The sequence below is a fragment of the Beta vulgaris genome, chromosome 6, assembly GCF_026745355.1.
Source record: "Beta vulgaris subsp. vulgaris cultivar EL10 chromosome 6, EL10.2, whole genome shotgun sequence".
Lineage (NCBI taxonomy): Eukaryota > Viridiplantae > Streptophyta > Magnoliopsida > Caryophyllales > Amaranthaceae > Beta > Beta vulgaris.
The window spans coordinates 67,256,653-67,280,304 of record NC_079207.1 but is presented as its reverse complement, the minus strand read 5'-3'; the positions used below and the strand labels follow the sequence as shown (position 1 = coordinate 67,280,304).

General features: G+C 34.9%; 1 protein-coding gene across 1 annotated transcript in view; it reads left to right on the top strand.

Moving 5' to 3' along the window:
* LOC104897716 (cyanidin 3-O-glucoside 5-O-glucosyltransferase (acyl-glucose)-like) overlaps window positions 1–17,553 on the top strand; it is a 28,739-nt gene extending 11,186 nt beyond the window's left edge. The window contains exons 4-13 of the mRNA XM_057395858.1: window positions 4,605–4,680; window positions 7,678–7,749; window positions 8,866–8,953; window positions 10,325–10,511; window positions 11,039–11,154; window positions 12,125–12,318; window positions 13,731–13,750; window positions 13,843–13,912; window positions 14,026–14,116; window positions 17,325–17,553. Of these exons, the coding sequence (XP_057251841.1) occupies window positions 4,620–4,680; window positions 7,678–7,749; window positions 8,866–8,953; window positions 10,325–10,511; window positions 11,039–11,154; window positions 12,125–12,318; window positions 13,731–13,750; window positions 13,843–13,912; window positions 14,026–14,116; window positions 17,325–17,553 (1,128 nt within the window). The 5' untranslated portion in view covers window positions 4,605–4,619. The remainder of the gene's footprint in view (window positions 1–4,604; window positions 4,681–7,677; window positions 7,750–8,865; window positions 8,954–10,324; window positions 10,512–11,038; window positions 11,155–12,124; window positions 12,319–13,730; window positions 13,751–13,842; window positions 13,913–14,025; window positions 14,117–17,324) is intronic.
* The last annotated feature ends 6,099 nt before the right edge of the window (window positions 17,554–23,652 follow it).

Sequence of the window (23,652 nt, the reverse complement as noted above, 5' to 3'; positions counted from 1 at the left end):
ACCTAAGACTGGGGCACTTACCTTTCAGCCAACTCAAGCATGTATTTCCTCACATGAACAATAATCATGATCTTGATTGCATTTGTCAAGTATGTCCAAAGGCAAAGCAATGCAGGAACAATTTCCCTATAAGTACTATTACTTCTACTGATAAACCTTTTCAACTGCTACACATTGACATTTGGGGAGTTTATAAACACCCTACCATGAATGACTGTAAGTTCTTCCTCACTATTGTTGATGATTTCACAAGGTATACATAGGTTCATTTTCTTAAATTCAAATATGATGATGTACCTTATATTAATTCATTTTGTTGCATATGTGGAGAATCAATTCTCTTGCCTTGTCAACACTATCAGAAGTGATAATGCAAAAGAATTTTGTGAGGGATCTATGTTGTAATTCTATCTCTCTAAGGGCATCATCGACCAGAAAAGTTGCTCTAACACCCCTCAACAAAATGACCTTGTTGAACAGAAACATATATAAACACTACCTTTTAGAGTGTGCTAGAGCCCTATTCTTTCAGTCTAATCTTCCTATACACCTTTGGGGAGAATGTGTGCTCACAACCACACATATCATCAATAGGATGCCTCTTACTGTCCTTAAACATATCTCACCATATCAAAAACTTCATCATGTTGCTACTGATGTCTCTCACATAAGAGTATTTGGCAGCTTATGTTTTGTTTCTACCTCTAAAATTGGAAGAACAAAATTTGACTCTAGGGCTGAAGCTTGTGTTTTCATGGGCTATCCATCTCATAAAAAAGCCTACAAAGTCTATAATCTTCTCACTCACAAAACTGTTGTTTCTAGGGAGGTTGTTTTTCATGAAAAACATTTCCTATTTCACATTAAATCCTCTCCAAACACTTCACCTTTCCTATTTTTTCTTCCTGCTGTTAATAATGATCATATTGTCTATGATCCATTTGAGCTTGTTCCCATAGAAACACCACTTCCTTCTTTTGCTTCTTCTAATTATGATTTTGACATTACTTCTTCTTCACATAACACTGCTCCATCTACATCTCCTGACACACCCTCTCCATCTATCATTCATACTGCCTCTCCTACATCCATTTCACCTACATCTTCTCCTTCTCCACTTATATTAGAACCTCACCTAGACACACATCTAGACCTTCTAAACCTCCAGCTTGGTTACAAGATTATGTCTGTCAAACCTCATCCTCACAATGGTGTCATCTTGTGGCCTTCTGTGCTTTACCCATCTCTTCTCAAGCTTTCATAGCTAACTCTATAAACCTCACTGAACCTACCAGTTACTATGAAGCTGCTTCTAATCCACTATGGGTTACAACCATGGACAAAGAGCTTACAACTCCTGCACAAAACCATATTTGGGATGTTGCTAATTGGTTCAAAATGGGTGTTCAAGATAAAACTTAGGGAAGATGGGAAAGTTGAAACATATAAAGCCTGGTTAGTGGCTAAAGGCTATAATCGGAAGTATGACATTGATTACATGGAGACATTCTCTCATGTCATCAAAATGCCCACAGTTAGGTGTATCCTAGCATTAACAACATATAATAATGCCTTCCTACATGGAGATCTCCATGAGGAAGTGTATATGAAGCTACTTGAAGGCTATCATAACCCTGATAACAAGGTGTGCAAACTTAAACAGTCGCTATATGGGTTGAAACGAGCCTCCAGACAATGGTTTGCAAAGTTGGTTACAACACTCTTGTTCTGGAAGGGTTCACTCAGTCAAAGAATGACTACAACTTGTATACTAAGGTTCAAGGCTCATCTATCACCATTGTTGATGTTAATGTTGATGATATGATCATCACAAGTAATGATATTGGAAGCATCAATCACTTGAAACACCACCTTTATCAGGCTTTTAGTATAAAAGATCTTGGTGAGTTAAGCTTCTTTTGGGCTTGGATTTTTTTTCTTCCTGAGGGTATTACTATGACTCAGAAGAAATTCACAAAAGAGCTCTTACTTTCTTCTGGCTTTTCCACCTCAAATCAACAGTAACACCACTTCCTCTCGAGCTTAACTTACCTACCACCTCAGGCAACATTCTCACAGACCCTATGGCTTATAGATGCTTAGTTGGGAAGTTGAACTTCCTAACTCACACCAGGCCAGATCTCTCATATTTAGTTCAAGTGCTCAGTCAATTTATGCACGCTCCAAAGACTGCTCACATGGATGCTTTATATCATGTCTTGTCTTATGTCTCACACACTCTTGGACAAGGCATACTACTAAAGGGTGATCCTACTCTCAAGCTTCAAGCTTTATCTGACTCAGACTGCACTTCTTGCCCTGAATCCAGCGGATCACTCTCAGGCTACTTGCTCATGTTAGGAGACTCCCATATTAGCTGGCAAAGCAAGAAGCAGACTGCAATTTCAAGGTCATCCTTAGAAGCGGAATACATGGTCATGGCTAGTGTTGCTGCCAAGATTACTTGGTTGGTTAGATTGTTACAAGAGCTACAAGTACTTGATCTCACACTAGTCATACTTCAACGTGATAACCAATCTGCTTTACATATTGTTAGGAACCTGTGTTCCATGAGAGAACCAAACATATTGACCTAGATTGCCACTTTACTAGAGAGAAGGTGATGGAAGGTCTCATTGAACTAACTTATTTACATACGTACTAAGCAACAACTAGCTGATGTATTCACAAAATTTCTCCATTCTTCTCAATTTCAGCTTTTATTGAAAAAGCTTGGCATGATTTCTAACCTTGCCAACCTTAAGGGGGGATATTAGATTATATGTTGCCGATGTCATAATGCCAGCTCAGCTTTTGCTTGTAACTAACTTCTACCAGTTGTAACAGAAAGTAGTTAGTTTGTTTTCCTTCTCTTGTCAGGGACGGTTCTTGGTCTGCACGGTTTGCGCGACCGCACAGTTCCCCGGTGTTAGAGGGGCCCCAAAATTATGTACTTAACCATGTACTACAAATAGATTAGCAACAAATTGATGTGGAGAAGTTGGTAAGATAATGGGCTTTTTAAAAGCTTAGATACAAGGTTCAATCCTAGCATACACAAAATCACCTATTTTTATTTTTGAGAGCAAGCTAGCCATTATTACTGTATCTTCTCCATCTGATGTTGATTCTCTCATCTGGGCACCTAGCAAATCCAGTTCTTTCTCGGTGAAATCAGCCACAATGGAGCTTGCCAAAGCCCTCCCTGCTCTTGACTTCGGCTTCACCAACAAACTATGGAGAGGTTTGGTTCCCCTCAGGATAGAAATTTTCACTTGGCTTGTGTTGCTTGAAAAAATAAACTCCAAGGTCAAGCTTGCGAAAATAGGTCTAATCCCACCATCCGAAACTCTTTGTGTGTTGTGCTCTCAATCTCAAGAAGATGACAACCACCTCTTCTTACATTGTCCTTTCTCCCATAAAATTTGGACTTGGTGGCTACAGTTATGGAGTGTAGATTGGATATTCCCCTTCAACACCCGGCTTGCCTTCGAGCAGTGGCAATCACCACTTCATGGGCCTTTCATCAGGAAAGTTTGGTGCGCTATTTTTTTCATCACAATCTGGTCTATCTGGAAGGAGAGAAATGCGAGGTGCTTCAACCAAGTCAAGTGCAATGTTGAGCATATTCAAAATCTAATACTCCTGCGACTAAGTTGGTGGATAATCGGCTGGGGAGACCCGTTCCCATATTCATCAAACGACATTGTAAGAAACCCCCGATGTCTATTTTGGTCCCCCACTCGAACCAGCAAGCTTCCTACTGTCTCACCCCTATCCACGACAATCTGGTCCTCGCCTCCTATCAACTCACTTAAATGGAACGTGGATGCCTCACTAAGTGTAATGAGCTACAAAACCGCGATTGGGGGTGTCCTCCGGGATCATGAGGGTCGTTTCAAATGCCTATTCTCTAGTCCCATTCCATTCATGGACATCAATCAAGCCGAGGTCCTTGCCATCCACAAAGCTCTCAAGATTTTCCTCTCATCTCCTTTTATGGGGAATTATGACCTTATAGTAGAATCAGACTCGGCAAACGCGGTCTCATGGTGTACTGGCGAAAACAAAGGCCCATGGAACCTCAACTTTCAAACCAATTTCATCCGTGGCCTCCTCTCCTCAACTGCTCACATATCCCTTGTGTACAAAGGGCGTGAATCGAACGTGGTTGCTGACCAACTCGCAAAACAAGGTCTCTCACGTCGGGATGAATTCGTGGCCTGGCTCTAAAGTGTAGCTTAATATAATCCTTCTATAATGCGTGACCTTCTGTAATGGTGTATGAGTTGTACGAGTTATTGACTTGCTTTAATAATTCATGCACAATGTAAGGGCTTTTTGCCAAACCGCCTTTGGCTTGATTAATAAAACGCCACAAACTTTCAAAAAAATAAAAATAATCAACTTACTTGGTGTTGTTTGGCTAGCATTATATTGAAAAGTTAAAATGTGTGTGCATAAACTTTAGAAAGTACCATAATATAAGATAGAGGAATTATTAATACTATTCCCAAATAATTCGAGTATGGTACCTCCTTTCTAGTGTTTGTGCTGGCGAGTGCATAGTGTTGAAGTAACATTGTAGTTTTTTTTTTTTGCAGGAAGACGTTCAATTGATGGTCGACTTAGGATTAGATGCATACAGATTCTCCATCTCATGGTCAAGAGTGATCCCAAGTATATGTTCTTTCCGACTATTAGTTTCACAAATATCTCTAATTATACAAAAAAATGATAAGATCTATCTTCCTATTTCATAAAGTTTATAACTAGCAACTTAAGATACTTTTGACTCAATTTGTTACTCATATACCCCTCCGTCCCATATATAATGCTTGATTCTATTTTTTTCACGGAAAGTAAGGTAAATAGAATCTACTCACTCCGTCCTATTTTATAGTTCCCGTATTTTATTTTAGATGTCCCAAAATGCAGTTCTCATATCTCTTGTTTTCATTTTCGAACATCACTTTTTACTCACTCTCTCCACCTTTTTACATGGGTTTTTGACACCATCATTTAATGCTCCTCAACTCTCATTGGTTGGGTATAACAAAAAGCAATTTTTACCCTCTCTCTCCTCTTTTCACATGTCCACTCATTTAATATTCTCATTCTTTTTCATTGTTTTATGACAATAATTCCAAAGAAGACAACAACTCCTAATTTAGGTACATAATAATCAAGCAATTAACACAATCCCCCAGAGCTGCCTACTTATTCTTAGTTCACCACCGGTATCCCGGCTTATGAGCCATTAGAAAATATTTTATTGATGATTAGTAAATGCGCATTTTAAAGTTTTCGAGAGTGTAAAAGAATTTGATTTCTCGATCCTATTGCTACCGGTTTCCAATAAGTGAGGCAACCCTTGAAAGGCGCCCACACATTTATGAAGAAGCTAGTAACAAAAGAACTTCTTCAAAAGGTTATAAGCCAGTATTGTTTCCTTAATTCCCGGGTCCAAAATGAAACGGGAATTGTAAAATGGGACGGAGGGAGTAAGAGGAAAGTAAAAACTTTTATTTGTTTAAATAAATGTTGTATGGAAAAGGTGATTTTAGGAGAGATAATGGAGAATAATTGGTGAAAGAGCATTAAATATAACCCTTGGGTTGAATAAACAAAGCAAAAAAACTAATTTCAAGAAGCTAATAAATGATGATGATACAAAATGAAGCACTATATTATGGAACCAAGCACTGTATTTTGGGACACCCAAAATAGAAATGAAATACTATATTATGAAATGGAGGGAATATAATAGTAATACTTTTCCTTTTTGAAAGTGAATAGTAATTTTTGTGCACTTAAAATTTATCAATTAGGACATCAAGATCTCTAAAACAAAACCTCAGCGACAGGAAACCTCTCAAAACCTTTAGGGGGTGTTTGTTTAGGGGGATTAAGGGGTGGGAATGGGATATTATATTCCCATGGGTAGATATCCCATGTTTGTTTGAGGGGATATCTAAATTCCCATGTGAAGGGGAATGAGATTAACCCCCCCCCCCCTTATCCCACCAAAATAAGACATGGGGGGGGGGAGGCAGGTATTAAGGAGGGGATTATTTCTGGTTATGTTAAAAGACGAATTTACCCTTCATTAAAATATATTTCACCAATGAGTTAAATAGCTAATATAATGAAATGGGTAAATTTGTAATTTAGCAATATATTCCCTACTTAAGTACCTCATACCAAACATGGGATAATAATATTCCCAACATAATCCCACTACATTGGGATATATTTAATGAATTCCCACCTTCTAGCTCCCATTCCCAATCCCATCCTCTAATCCCCAAACTCCCAATCCCTCATACCAAACGCCCCGTTAGTGACCCCAAGAAACCCTAGGAGGTTCGACAGCTGCCTGAGCTGTCTCGGCGCTCAGTACGGTGGTCGTTGAGCTCCATCCCTCTCCCCCTTTCCCTTTTCGCTCTCTGTTTCGTGGTTTAGCTTAGGTTAGCCGGCATTAACAACGCCATAAAGTAGTTATCGTGAAGCCACTCGTGCATCGGTGCGAGAGTGTCACATGGCCGCGGGATAACTCGCACACCGAGAAGAATCGTATGACCTAATTCTCCATGTATCCATTCACCTTTAGGCTGTAAAGTGAAGAGGTAGTCGTGAAGACCATTTTTTTTGTGTGGATATGGTGGTTAATTTTTCAATTTGTTTAGTTTATGATTTATGTTTCATCAACATTAGTTTAGTTTTATCCAGATCTAATTATCTTTACCATTTTGTCTATGATTGTGCTTGAGCAATATTTAATAGTGATAAGTGTGAAATAGAAGGATCTTGGTTTCCTATGACAAGGAAATATCTAAGAAATCTGATCAATAGAGAAATCGTTCTTGGAATTTTCCATTGTTTGGTAGAGATGTATCTTTACGGGTTCGAGTGTTGGGTCAGATGAGAGAAGATTCTCCATTTAGGCTAGAAATTATATCTGTTGTGGATCGGTCTTCAGGTTACGGGTTACAAGGTTGGATCTTCGGATCCGAATGTTGGGTGAATTATATCAATACAAGCTAGTCACCGCAACTTTACGTGATGCCTTCAGGAGTCATCACACTTCAAAATGCATCTTGTGGGAGACCCCTGCAGTTTGATTTTGGGCAATTTTTGACCTCTATACGTTTTGAGTTTCAGACTCTCGAGGAGGCAAAACTTTGGACACACTCTCAGCAGGGTCAGAAGTCACCAAAAGACGTGACTTATTTGTAAGTTCAATCAGTAGAATCGTATGAAGATTATTTTGTTCAAGGATAACCTTGAATTTATCATCTCTGAAAATTGTCTGGGGCTAATAGCTCAACAAACTCCCTCTCATTATATCAAGTCTTTTTATCCAAGACATATAAGTATATAACCCAATCGCACCAAAAATCGCCTAAGAAGAGTTTCGATCATTTGGATTGGGAAAGTAACAAGTTGATTTTTCTTCATAGGGTATGTAAGAGCAAGTGAGGCTCAATTTAGTGTTCATTTGCTTTATGTTTCATGTTTGGTTGTAATATCTTTGGATTGTGATTTGGTTTTTAATTATGCAAAATTTTCCGATATCAAAAGAAAAAATATCAATTGAATTGATACTTAAGAATCTTGACTTTCTATCGACCCCTAAAAAAACTTGTTACTTAACTTTCTACTTCTTATTTTCAGATGGAAGAGGGTCTATCAATCAAAAAGGGGTAGAATATTACAATAATCTAATCAACGAATTAACCAGTAACGGTAAGTTTGCTAACACATTTACATCTCTATTCTATAAAGAAAGAGGGGGACTCCAAAACCCCTATTAGAAAAAGAGATCTCCATTTTACTAAAAAAATTATATAAAACCACAAAGCCACAAAGAAACTGACTATAAGTAGTACTTTACATGGAAATATTAGCTTTCAAAATCAACATTATCAACTTTCTAAAAATTCTTAATTCAATAGCACAACTCCCTTTTCATGACTTAATGTTACAAACAACTCTACAATTTTTTCTTTTAAAAATTAAATGCAAAACACCCTAGAGAAACTTTCGGTTCTTTATCTTCTCCCTTCCATAATCTTCTTCCTTTTCCAGATTCCAATAATTGTTTCCTACTTTATTTTTACATAGAACTTTATATGCTTTCGTATATATTACGTGTACATAATGCTAGTATAAATTATCATAACCAAAATTATATTGAGATTTGCCCAATTCAAAACTATTCTATATATTTTTGTTCAGATCATTACAAAATTAGGGCTCGTTTGGTTGAAGTTGGGAAGTATAACTTCCCATGAATTTGCATTGCCCATGAAATTTTATTTCCTAGGAAGTACATTTTTTTGTTTGGTTGAACATAGGAAATTCTCTTTCCCATGAGAATTTCCACTTACCTAGGGGGGGCTACTCGGGCTAGGTAAGTTATTTCCTCCATTTTGTAGGAAATAGAACTTCCTAGGAAGTTCTACTTCACATGTTTTTGCCAACCAAACAACAAAACATGTATTTACTTCCTAGGAATTATAATTTCCCATGCATTTGAAGGTTAACCAAACAAGCTCTTAAAGTAGTGTTTCTAGTAAGAAATTAATTACTAATGGAGTAGTGTATTTGAAACAGAAACATCATCGTGATTTGTGATAATATACCTACAATCATGTCATACGTTGGGTTTTTATAGAGTACTTGTTTTTATAAACATACTACAAAAGATTTATTATTCTGAACAAGAATTTTTTAGAATAATTCTAGTTTAGGCATTTCTCTATGTTATAGTATACTAAAAATACAAAATCTCAAATAGGAATATGATGTTAGTCCTACTTTCATCTGCTAATAACGTAAAATCTCGTTCTTATTGATTAGGAATTCAACCACATGCAACTTTGGTACATTGGGATCACCCACAAGCACTTCAGGATGCTTATGGAGGGTGGATTAATCAACAAATTGTGTACTATCTCCTGTGATTTTGGCCTTAATTTTGATGAGCTAAAAGCCTAAATAACTATTTAGAATGTTGGTTTGTGGAGTTAACTAAAATTTGGACTATTAAGGATGGAACTAACGTTCAAAAGTGTATGTTAAGGACCTATATTGGAAGAAAGTTATAACGTCATTTAAAAAAAATAAAGCAATTGTTCCGCCAAAAAAGTAGGCTTTAAATATTCTAAGAGTTGCCAATCTTAACAACTTTGTGAGAGAGATAGAGAGAAATAATTACATGTGACATGCTTTTCTGATGTATTTATTCTTTCTGCATACTTGAATTTATTGTACTTTTATGATATTTATCTCTCTCATGAGGTTAAAAATAAATTTTAGGGTTAGTCTATCATGGTCCAAAATGAAATATAATGTACTTATTCTTTAAAAGGAAGTTGAAACATTACTTAAAAAGTATTTTTACCGTCTTTATGTACATATTTAGCCATAAATATCATTTGTAATATATTACTCCCTCCGTCCCATAATATAAGTCCTGATTCTGTTTTTACACAAGAATTAAGGTAAACTAGAATCTTGTTTTATTTAAATAAAAAGATTCATTTTTATTGGGAAACTTACATTGTTTTTTTCTTTTAACAAAAAATAAAAACTTAACATTAATATTGCATAGTTTAATGTGTAGAGGAGTTTAATGGGTTATGAGATTTTACTTTATCATTAATAATGGTGCATTGGAAGCTGAAATTATGAGGACTTTTTGGGAGTTAAATTATTTTCATGAGGGTATTTTGGGCATAATTATTGATTGAAAATAGAAACAAGACTTATATTTTGGGACACTTTAAAAGGAAAGGGGACTTATATTATGGGACGGAGGGAGTAGTAAATTATAAAAGAAAACTAGAAAATCCACCCGGTACAATAGTAGAATGGAGCTAATATCTATAATACGTCATATGCTTGGGAAAATATAGATGAATAAATAATAAATATTTGTCAATATGTTAATGGAAGGAATTTGTCAAATTGATCGGATATTAAATATTCTAACTAGTGTTTATTCCCGTGCTATGCTCCGGATATTATAACTTTCACTTATTAATATTTTACTAAAATTATAATAACACCAAACATTACTTGATTTAGTGAATAGTGATTAACACTTTAGTATATAAGATTAAGATCACTTTTTAATATATTTGTATAGATTTTGCAAGCCAAGCTTTGCAAGGGATAATAAGGAAACTTACTGCCCCGGCCTAAATTAGAACTTCAATTGGTGGAAATTAGAATTGTATGCATTTATTCCACAACATTTTTTGAGATATATTGTAATTATTTTCATTGGTTTCTATGTATTCTTATGAGAAAACAGGAGAGACTTCACAACTTTTGCAGATGTATGTTTTAAAGAATTTGGTGATAGAGTTTTATACTGGACAACAATCAATGAGCCAAATTTCCTTGCACCATTTTTTTACAATTCATCCCAATATATTGCTGCTCACCATCTTTTGTTAGGGCATGCATCAGTGGTAAATCTATACAGAGAAAAGTATCAGGTATCTATAAGTACATTTTATTTTATTTTTATCTTTTTTTTTTTGGTAATTAGAGAACCATAAGGATGGAAATGAGAATCAATCCCACGATTTTCTAAAATCATAAATCGTGGGGGGAGCTCTGATCAACTGAGCTATCCCTCATTCTCACGTTTTAGTTTATTTTGATTGGTCATTTTGTCAAACTGTCTACCCGGACCTTTTTTATCTAATCAATTGACCCTTCTTTTTACATATAACCATTTTTGTGTAATTTCACTATTAACGTTCTTTAAATAACTTTTTTGTTATCTAACTTTTTATCCAATTGTTTTGGTTACTCACTAACTCTAGTTATTTTGTTGAAGTCATCCCTGATCGACCTTTTGTACAAAAATATTCTTACTCTTTTTTTGGAAATTTTTTGTATCACGGTCGAATTGAATTTGCACAACTTCACAATTTAAACAATAATTATTATATATTGATAATTTATAAACCATTATTATTACTATTAACATGTGACAAGATCAATAAATGATTTGTAGGCAACGCAAAATGGATCTATTGGGTTAAATGTGTATACAAGCTGGTTTATCCCTGAAAAATCTACTCAAGAAGATCTGGACGCAACTGAAAGAGTTGCTAATTTTCATATTGGTTGGTGAGTTTTAATATTAACTACTCCCTCTGTTTCAAAATATAAGGCATTCACGCTTTACGAAAATTTGCTTTGACCACATATATCTCTCAATTATGATAAATAAAAATTATACTGTTGGATGCGTCTTGAAAAATACTATAATAATATTATTTTTAAAAATTTTCTATCAACACAAATTGAGAGTAATTAAAGGTCAAAGTTCGACCTCGAACATCGTGCATGCCTTATATTGTAAAACGGAGGGAGTAGTGAATACACCGTCGCTTGCGGTTGTAACTTTTCATAATTTTTTTGTCTAATAAGAAAAAATTGAGGATATGATATGATAATATTTGCATGAGATTTTGAAAAATAAACCTTAAAAGTTTGAGATGAAAGCAACAATTTCACTTTTTACAAGGCATTATTGGATAAGAGTTTATGTCTATAATAGTCTCTTGTCAGTTGTCATTACTTATTACCATGAAAGTGTTAGTAATCTAACTAATTGTGTAAGTATATTTATTTTAATATTAAATAATAATGTGATGTTGGATTCATGGTTAAACTCTAATTTTTCATTTTAAAAGTCATGCGTTCAATATCTTATAATTATACAATAATGTTATTTTTTAATTGAGGGGTTTGACTTGAAAATAAAACATTTAAATTATATCCTTAATTAGACTATATATTAGTATAGATTTATATGTCTTAATTTGTTCCACTTACTGTCATGACATTTTTTTAAGGGAAAAGTTATATGTAGCCCTTAAGGCTGCATAGAAGAAGTAAAAAATGAAAATTAGTTGCATTAATTGATCATTTGCATCAGTTGATGCATAATTTTTTCATAAATTCATAATTTATTTTTATTTTAAGCAATGTATTTATGTCTTATATGCAACTCTAAGAACTGCATATAGCATAATCCTTTTTTTTAAAAAAAAAAAGAGAGCACTGACATGAAGCAATGTTACGTTATTATTAGGTTTGTTCATCCTTTAATTTTTGGAGATTATCCTGATATAATGAAGCAATCTTTGGGAAGGCGTCTTCCATCATTTACCGAGCATGAAACCAAGCTAATGAATGGCTCATTTGACTTCATTGGAGTAAATTGTTATACTGCCTCAGTAGTCACGGATGATCCTGGTAAAGATGGCATAGCAGCAAATTACACTGGTATGGAGAAGTACGAAAATTGAAAATTTACTTTGACCAACAATAGATTTCTTGAAGTTACTATGTTAAATAAAATTTATCGATTTGACATTAATAGTCATAGGCTTGATCCCATTCCCTCCCACCTACGAGGCTTGGCCTCTTGAGTCGGAGGGAAGAAGATTTCCCTTATCATTCCCGCTTGAACTTTTAAAGGCCTAATTTGCAAAGATATTGGGCATGCCCGCGTGCCTTACAAAAAATATACTCTTTTTGAAGATCAACTAATTTTTTTTAGGCATTTAGGTATTCATTTCATTCAGCATATTTAATGATCAGTTAGTTTTTCGAGATTTCATACCATATAATCTTGTATTATGAGTGTTTTTCTATAACAACTCCGAACCCTTGTGTTTGCACCCCTTCCTAAAAATATCAACTTGTAAAATTCATGAAAGTGTGACGATTTGAGGAACGATGTGTGTTCTTTAGGTGACTTCTTATACTCTTAAAACACCCATGCACCCAGAACGCTCTTGCGAAATTATCATCTATACCCCTACATTACATGGTATTGAAGAAGACACTTTGTTAAGCATATGTAAATTTGAAATTAAGTGTAGGGATGCAGTAAGAATCTTAATCTTAAAAACCGTCATATTAAGAATTATAATCAGTAAGTTTAATAAGGTTTTACGTACGAAAGGAGTTCAAACATGAAAGTATTTGAGAAAAGGCACCTAATGACCTAAAACATAGTATAAAATCCCTAGTAGTATTTTTTAAGCTTTCGAGCGAGTATTGCATATACTAATTGATACTCCCTCCGTCCCATAATATAAGTCCTGATTCTGTTTTTACACAAGAATTAAGGTAAACTAGAATCTTGTTTTATTTAAATAAAAAGATTCATTTTTTATTGGGAAACTTACATTGTTTTTTTCTTTTTAACAAAAAATAAAAACTTAACATTAATATTGCATGGTTTAATGTGTAGAGGAGTTTAATGGGTTATGAGATTCTACTTTATCATTAATAATGGTGCATTGGAAGCTGAAGTTATGAGGACTTTTTGGGAGTTAAATTATTTTCATGAGGGTATTTTGGGTATAATTATTGATTGAAAATAGAAACAAGACTTATATTTTGGGACACTTTAAAAGGAAAGGGGACTTATATTATGGGACGGAGGGAGTACAATATAAAACCATTTCTTGGACTTCAACCATCAGCTTAAGCTTTTGGTTGAGTTGGTCCTTTGACATGGTATCAGAGTCAACATGACACAATCTCATTTCTAAGTAGAATAAACTATTCATGTGACTCTAACCAAAAGCTTACTTTCTACTAAAATCCCTAGTATATGTCTGCATATCTACTCTTACTTTCTAGCAAAAGCTAACGATTTCTTCTACTTCTATATATTCTTTCAGCTAAAGATGTTGGAGGAGTGGTGAGAATGCAAAACATTTAACCTTTTGTGCTATATATTTGTATATCCAAGCATATATATACATCTAATTTTATCTATTATAAATCATGTAGTTTGTGCAAGGCGTATTGGAATATTTCAAAAGAGTTTATGGAAACCCTCCAATCTATATACATGAAAATGGTTTTTTGAGCTCTTTACCTTTTCCATTATCTCGCCTTCGATTTTCCTAAAACAAGAATTATTAATATAGTTCATTCTCTTCTAATTTGTTTTCGCTTCTTGAAATGTACTAGGTTTTCGGACATTTCGTAATGCATCATTAGATGACACATCAAGAATTCATTATTTAAATGCTTCTATGGGAAGTTTGCTTGCTGCTACAAGGTACTACTACTACAACATATATCAACATATCTATCGAATGCTATATACAACTACCTAATAATTAAAGACTATTCTCTAAAAATAATTCGAAGTGTTGTCTTAACAATATAATTCTATTGTATGTAGTCTATAATAGTGTTAAATCCCCGATTATACATGATTCAATTAAAACTATCTAAACTCGCTCTACGCTCCACATATATGTGTTTCCTCGAAAAACAAAGGCCTTGGCTGCACCTAGAGGTGGGAATGGGCCGGGCCGACACGATTTGGGCCCGGCCCGGCACGAGCCCGTTCGAGGCCCGGCCCGCTGTCCACTACGTGGGCCGCAGGCCTATCACGGTCAAGAAATTTTATTTTCGGCCCGCACCGGCACGAGCCCGCAAGCCGAACGCTCTTTTTCTTTGTTTTTTTTTACCTTAAAACTGTCAAAAATACAAAAAAACAATATAAAACATGGGCCAGGTCCACGGGAAGCACGAGCCAGACCTGCGGGCCCGTGGGCCTGGGCTGAGCGGTGGACAAATTTTTAAAATTTCAAGCCCGGCCCGACCCGCCATTTACTCAAGCCTGCGGGCCGAGCCCGTGAACAGGCCCGGCCCATGCCTACCTTTAGCTGCACCGATCGATGAAGGACTCTCGAATAAGAAAAATTGACAAGGACTGTCCCAATTAGAAGTCGCTTAAAAAATGGTCCCAACTTTCATTTAATATTCAGCAGTTCCAACTTTAGGGGTATTTACAAAAACAATACAAGTTAACCAGTAACTGCTCAACAAGGTTAATTTTTTTTAACTGTTTTAGTTTCTATCTTTTTCCTTCTTTTTCTCTCTCCTCCCTCCTTCCTCCCCTGCCCCTCCTCAACCACCCTCCTGTTCCATTTCCCTCTCCTCTCTCCCTTGCCAGACCCACCTCTCCCCTAGTTTCTATCAAAGCAAATTACAAACAAAAGTATGAAACTAATTAATTTCTTTATTAATTAATTTACCCGACTCCTCAAACTTGAATAATACTACCTTCATTACTTTTTAATTTACACACTTTCCTTTTCATGTTGTTCCTTTTTAATGGTTACACTGTTACTTTATCTATATTAGGAGAAATGTCCAATCATTACTCCCCACCTTTGTCCCCCATGTGGTCCCTCAACAAATAAAATAACCCACTTAAAACCCTCCACCTACCTCGTTAAATATTAGGATGGTGTTACATTGTGTTTGATTTAATGCAAAACAATAGTCAACAATAAAATATAAATGAAGAAAATGAATAAATGACACAAGGATTTACGTGGTTCGATCAATGTGACCTAGTCCACAGGTGGGGAATTCGATCATCAGGAGCTTTTCTATAAATTTTATTGGAGAAACTTAAAGGATTACAAGGAGTCTTACAAAAGGTTTAGAGGTTTCAATCACCTAATAGGTCCTTTTGTAGGACATATAGAACCCTAATAACCTTAAGATAACCCTAAATTAATATGAGCAATAACCGTCAATTAATTTAGGAAATATCTCAAAAAAGGAAAAAACACTTACAATTATTCACCTTGATTAAATCCACGAAACCAAATACTATGAAGTAATGCTCACCCAAAAATAACTAATGTGAATCCTCCACCTGATTAAACAAAGTACCATATGCTTTCTACCTTTAATCAAAATAGTAACTTCTTTAACTTGTGAACCGATGCCTTGCCGAACATAAAACTCTGAAACTTGAACCATCGACATGGCCTAGATAAAGAAAATAATGTCACAACGCTCAAGCATGCATTACCCGAATTGGCTCAACTCTCTTCAAACACTTCTTCATCTCAAAAAACCAAACCATAAACAATTTTATAAATTAAAAATTACATCAAATTTCTAAATTACAATTATACTTCAACAAATCATAAAAGTACCGAATTGAGATAAGAAATAGCAGAACTAGAAACAATCTTCTAATGCAATCTCGAAGATTGCACTTTATTACAAAATCAATCTAACTTAGACTCCAAAAACGAAATAATCAAAATGGTTTCTCGCTTTACCAACAACCTCAAAGGCATATGTCATAAAGAGATCGTAGAAACCACAGCCCAATTTTTTTTGTAACTTAAAAGTAAATCAACATCAAAAACACTGTCAACGAAGTTTACATTGGCGAACTTCCCATCATCTGATTTACCACCATTTTTATTCTTCAATTTCCAACACTCAGTTTTGATATGCCCCTTTACACAGCAATAGTTATAAACTTTTTCATTGTTATTCTTACCACCACTAACCAATAAAGCATCAGATTGAGATGGACCACTAGATTTTAGAAATTAACTTATTGTCAAAACAATTAAATCTCTTTGAGTTAAGGCATCCCTAACATCATCAAAACTCAAATAATCCCTACCATATAATAGGGTCTTATTAAAATGCCTATAAGAAGGCGTAAAGAGCATAACAACCTAATAGCCCTATCCTGACTATCAATCTTAACATCGATATTTTGCAAATCCATAATTATAGAAAATAACTCGTCTAAATGAGACTCCAATGATTTAATTACATTCTAAGTGAAGATCTTGAAGTCTACTTTTGAGTAGTAGACGGTTGATGACACTTTTAGTCATATAAAGTGACTCCAACTTTAACCATAAACCTGCTGCAATAGTCTCCATAACAACTTCTCTCAAAACTTTATTAGAGATAGACAATTGAATTATAGATAGAGCCTTCAGATTCATATCTTCCCACTAGATTGAGAAACGTTCAGCAAATAGAATTCCTGGACAAATTGGTATGAAAAAAACAATTCTAGCGTCATATATATCAAAAAATTACATAGCTAGTAATTTTTTTTAGTTTAACAATACTCCAACCTATATGTAAAAAAAAGTTCAAACGTCCTATTTAAGAATAAAAAAAAATATCCCTACATAATTTAAGTGTTACATCTATTACATTCATCTTATGGTCTTAACTCTTAACATGTTACATTCAATGGTGTCGGATCCCAAAAATTGGTAGGAATGACGTTGCTCGTGCACATAATTTAGCTAATAGTTATGTTGTTCTAATATGTTTCTTTCTAATCATGTTCGTTTTTATATATTTTCTCGTTGTCAAAAAACGTGTTACATCCATTGCATTCATAACTTTGTGTCATCATGAATACATTTCATTTATTATGCAATAAATCAAGTGGCTTTATATGTTTTTGGTTGAAGGAATGGATCAAATGTAAGAGGATATTTTCAGTGGTCGTTCTTGGATGTGTTCGAGACAGATGGAGGCTACACATATGGTTTTGGCTTTTACTATGTCGACTTCAATAATCAGGATTTGGAAAGAAGCCCTAAACGCTCAGCACATTGGTACTCTACATTCCTCAAAGGACAAAGATCTAGGCACAATGGAATTATTCACCAAATGAACAACTCAACTTTTATGTCTTAGTCATCTAATAAGAGCTTTTGAACTTACAAACTATAATAGCAAAATGTTTCTGTTAAGAAGAAAAAAAAAAGCACACCTTTGTTTTAGTGTTCATTTTCTTTTAGTAATCATACACACTGTCTTATTTGTTGCAATGCTTCGTATACAAGAATTATTGTAATTGTTTGATGTTTGTATTTATTTTATTTTATCTTCTAATAAAAATTGATGGTTATTGTTGTTGTTGTAGTATATGACGTTGAAGATGTTGATCCTAGTTCTAGTTATTTGGCAATCCATATAACAAAGATTGAATTATCTCTTCAACAAAAAAAGGAAATATGAATTTTCAAAAGAAATTTGATGCAAAAAAACTATAATATGGAAATTATCAATAATGAATTTTGATAAAGGGGCCCTAATACCAAGCGAGAACCTCTCATAACCTGAGCTAGAGGGTTGATACTCCAGAAATGGGAGGGGGGCGGGCAGGAAGGAAGGGTAAGGGAATTCCCTCCACAAAAGTTCCCTTAATAGGGATTGAATCATTAACTATCTTAGCTTGAGGTAGAAAGGTGTAATCTTTTCTACTAGACCGGCCTTAATTTGGTATAAATATTACCAATATATACATGTATACAATATATATTTTTGAATAATCCCCTCCATCCAAGTTTAGATCAGAAATTCACAATTGTGCAAGTTGTCAAGGTAGAGAGCTCCAGGTTAACACAAAAGTTAAAAAAAAAATAAGAAAATAAGAGATTAAGCTAAATAAAGGAACTAGGCTTGGCAAGGACACACCCCAATCATCCTCATTTGGGATGCTAATTAATTCTAAAGGAGAACAATCAAGAATATAATTTTTCGAAGATTGAACCATGTCTTGGTTCACAATCCAATATAATCCGTTGTCCTATTTGCTTCCGGATACGCATGCATTAATATAATCCTCTAATCAAAGTTGTTGATCCTTTCATGATATAAATTGATAAGATGAACACATTCCACAGTTCATTGTTCACTGTTGGCTAGAATTGGGACGCACAAGGTTACCAAATTAGATGCCAAGATGTTGAATTTGCAAATTTTGAGCAAATTCCTAGCGACGTTGCGACCTTCGACAAGCTAAAGAAGGCACCAAGAGCTTGGCTTTAAAGGTACATCATCATGTATAAAAAGCAAAAATAGGAGTAGTTAAAGGCTTTATCTCGAGGATGGAATATCCATTAAGGTGTGGCATGACGACTGGGTAGGAATTGAGCCGATGCGCAGTTGGGTTCAAGGGCCTCTAACTAAGATAGAGATGAATTTAAAGGTTAGCGGCCTAATCAAAGAGAATGATTGAAATTTGAATGAAATATCCATCGCTCTCCCCCCTTTTTTAACCGACCGCATATATACATACCCTATCTCTTTTCATAACTAGAAAGACCGAAGTTATTCTAACTTAGTGATCCAAGGTAAGTTTTCTCTTCCCCAAGCCTACACAATATACACACACATGAAACCCTCTAGGATAGGGGGGAGTGACTTTAGAAAATGAACACCTCCCCCAAACTTCGCTTCTTTATGTGGCTTATATGGTGGGATAGCATCCCTACCAAGCTTCTTCTCTATATACGTCACATAACTCCATCTCCTTTGTGCCCTTGTTGTAATGCTAGTGAAGGGAGCTCCATTCATGTGATGCGGGACTGTGTAGCTACATCCCAAGTGTGGGAATCCCCCCCCCCCCTAACATCTCCCATGGTCATGAAGGTATTCAATGGTCGATCTTGTTTCCTCATCTCTGTTTCGGAATTTGGAAAGCTAAGAATAGGGCTATTTTTTATGCAAACTAAACCTTTTCCTCCTCCCCGTCTCTTACTAAAATCCGTTGTGTCCTTAGCTAAAGAATTCAGTGCATCTCAAAGCTTTAATGTTCCAACACATCTCGCTGCTCAAGAGTGCGAAAGTTTCCCTCCCTTATGGGTCCATGTAAATATTATTGACGCACCGTTTGTTGACATTAAAACCAAAATACAAATAGCATGTGTTATTCGGGACAAACAAGGACAATGGTGTAGTGGTTTTTATTGCTTGTCATATGCTTCTAACGCTTTACATGTAGAGTTAGCAATCCGTCAGGGGTTGCATGTAGCAAGTGAAGAAAATTATACACACCTTGTCATCCACACCGATTGCAAGCAAACAGTGGATATGGTTAATAATACTAACCTGGAACATGAAGATTTTTATAGTGACATTGTTACAGATTGCAAGGAGTTGCTGCGGTATTTCCAAGAGACGAGGTTATTGTTCGTTAGAAGGAAAGATAATCAAGTTGCGGATGCATTATCGCATAGATGTAGGAGTGGAGGAGATGGCCTTAATGTAATTCATCATATTCCCGTGCCCATTGATTATTGTATGGAGCTTTTAGACTCGGATTGTAATAGGCTATTAGGCATGACTATTTAATCTAATGTTACCGCTTGTTCACAAAAAAAAAAAGGTATTATCTCTGTTTGAAGGATGTGCAGTGACCAAAGTTAGCCGAAAAGGCCGAGACAAATAGCACAATGGTCTTTGATGATGGCTCCACTCCCACTGGACCACAAGACCAGGCGAGCCTTTCGCTGCACCATGCGAGTTAAGTGCATACTATACTTCATTAGGAGCATTCCAATTGACACAAACTTCAATTTTGTGTTGTTAGGCCAGATCGTTATTCATTTATATACCTGCCAAACTCCCACGAGTTTTATCAAAAACATATTAGAAGAAAAGCGCCAAAGTCAATGGTGATTTCAACTTGTCTTCAACGGTCGAAATTTTCAAATATCTCTCCCTCTTTATCTCTCTAACTTCCATTTTTTCTGATCATATTCAACCTCTAATCTCTCTCCAAATTCAGCTTTCAGCAACGTAACTTGTACAAGGTTAGTGTTAAACTGTTAGTTACTCTTTATCGTTCTGATTCTCCTTTTTATTTGGAGAAAAATCTGAAATATTATAAAATCAAGCTAAATTTAACCTGAAAAACCCTAATCATTTTCATGTTTATAAAAAATGAAGTTGTTACAGTAGAAATGCAGATTCTGGATTTTGAAGGTCTTAAAATGGTGGGGTTTTTTTAGTTTTCTTAAAAGGGTTTTTCTTTATAATTTAGGGATTTGATTTAGTTTATTGCAGTAGATGGATCAAATATCATGAGCAAGTTGAGTGATTTGAGTAAACCCTCTAATTTTTTTTCTTCTAATTGTTCGATTTTCTATTTTTGGAGTATACCAAAATGCATAATTGGGGATATGGAAAGCTGTAATGAGTTTAAATTTCTTGTAATTTGATATGATAAAGAGTTTTTTTTTTTTCTAAAAGTATGGATACAGAAATGTGACTTTTTCTAGACATCCGAAAATCGAATATATATGTGACTGTCCTAGTAGGTCTAGTGTATACAGGTGTATTGTATTTCTCCGTTTCATATTACTTGCAACACTTTGACCATAAAGCTCTCACATTTTTGTTGGTTAAAGTTTTGTAAGTAATTCAGAATGGAGGAAGTATATAATATAAAAGCAGACTTTGTAAAGATGTGGTATATTTTGTAACCCTGGGGAATTAGGTCCTGTTGTATATGATTACATTCGTTGTAGACAGGTCGTTATGTTATAAGAATAGATTACATACTTAGTAACAGTGTGAGTCGCTCTTATGTTATTATGAACAGGGTTTGACTAGTCTTATATGCACGTTATGCGTGAGAAAGCACCTAAAATTGTTCCTATGTAATCGAGATAGAGATATGGTTATCTTAGTTTTTTTTCTTATTAATGAAAGCATGTAGTTAACTTTTTTTTTTCTTCATGTTACTTCTGTTTTTAGTTTTTGGTGTCCCCCATATGTTGTCTTGTATAATAGAGATCCAAGTCATTTAGTATCAAAAACTGATGATTATGTGCATAGTTCTTGTCATAATTGCCTTAGTTAGAGCTCTTTCTGGTTGATAAAATGTGATATGCTCAATTTAAATTTAGTGAGAAGTTGCTGATGTTGGTCCATTATCCGTGCTTTCATTGATTTTCTCTCCATGATCCTGCTGCAGTAAATAGTGGTGGTTAAGATGGCCATCGTCCAAAGCGATCCACTTACACAATTGGAGAGAACTTGTGGGTCTCTTTTATATGAGCTTAATTCAGGTATAAAATGAGCTAATATTGATGCAAGGATGACATTTGTATATTTGTATCTCATGGTTAATTGAGTATGTACTTTTTGTTTTCAGATAATATGGGGTGAGGTTGGTGAAACCGAAACCAGTCGTGATAAGATGTTACTTGAGTTAGAGCAAGAGTGCCTTGAAGTATACAGGAGAAAAGTTGATCAGGCAAACCACTGCAGAGCTCAGCTACGACAAGCTATTGCTGATTCAGAGGCCGAGCTAGCAGCCATCTGCTCTACCATGGGTGAGCTATTGAACTAATGAGGTTACTCTTATGGGAAAAAACGAGGTTACTTTTGTAAACAAACGAGGTTATGTTTCATACAAGTAACCTCATCAGTTCATAATATTAACCTTATTTAATCATATGATGATCCTATCTGATCAAGTAACTCCAATTGTTCATAAAAGTAACCCCATTTTATTATATGAGTAACCCCGTTTTTATCATATGGGTAACCCAAATAATTCATACTAGTATTATCATTTAATTATGAGTAACCTCATTTAATCTTATGAGTAACTCAATTAATTCATACTAATAACCTCATTTATTTATACAAGTAACTTCAATAAATCATATGAGTAACCTCATTTAATCATACGAGTAATCCCAAAGGTTCACAAAAGTAACTGCATTTGCTTATAAGAGTAACTACATTTCATTATAGGAGTGACACCGTTTTATTGTTAAAAGTAACCACATACTCTTACAAGTAACTCGTTTTGATCATAAGAGTAACTCCATTTGCTTATTAGTATTTGTGCATAAGGGTCAACTTCAAAAAGTCATATCTCACATTACACTTAATATTTTTGGAATATTCAAGTTGGAGATGAAAATTTGGTTCGATAGCTTTTCAACGTCTGGTCAAAAGCTCGATTCCGATGAGAAACGAGTGAGATATGACTATTTGAAAATGAGCTGAGGGGCTGACGCCGTGTCGCGCGCGCAGCCACACCTGTAACTTCCTATATGGCCGACCGCATATAAGAATTTGTGTTAAACTAAACTAATTCACTAATCTAACTACACTAAGTTAATTGATTGCAAAGACTTCTTGTTCCTCCCTCGAGAGGAAAGTTGTCTCCCCCTGGGGCTCGACCACCGGCAATCACCGATTGTTGTCGAACCCTTCCCTTTTCCTTTTCCTTTCTAGTTTATATTCGCTAATATGTTAGTTTTAATAAGTTTCATCTTTGTGATGGTTGTTTTTCTCTATATGGGTTTTGCAGTCACCTTAGTTTGTTTTTTTATGTGTGGATCTAGGGATATAGATATGGAAGCTTCGTCTTGCATATTTGTAGAACTGGTAAACATCATTTTGAAGTTATGAAAAATTGTACTCTTTTGACGAAAATCAAGCATATGAAGATGAAGGTTAAATTCTACGTCATTATTACATTAAGATTTAACGATGTTGAGTCATGGTTGGAATATTACTGTATCATGACAACTGTCCTAATACGCCTAGAGTGGATGAAAACTTTCAGAATGATGTTTTAGATTATCTTTTATGTAACAATTGTTATTGTTATATATGCCATATGACGTTTTATTAATGATAATTTTTCCCTTTTCATTTAAAAAAAAGTTATAATTAATTGCAAAAAGGTAATATAAATTGGATCTCAACTATGAAAAAGTAATCCCAAATAGTAAATTAGGTCCTATATATGTACTTAACTCCTAAAACTACTCTAAAAATCAAGGTCTTCTTGCACCCAAATCCCAACAAAAAAAATCTGTCAAAAAAATACAAATAAAAGTCAAAGATTAAGGTATAAATATGGTATTAAAAAAAACATGGAACACACACCTTACTATTTAAAAAGCAATGCATGATCCTTTCATCCAATTAATTTAACTAATGATAACATTGAGACATGAGTTCTTTTGGCACTTGCGTCTC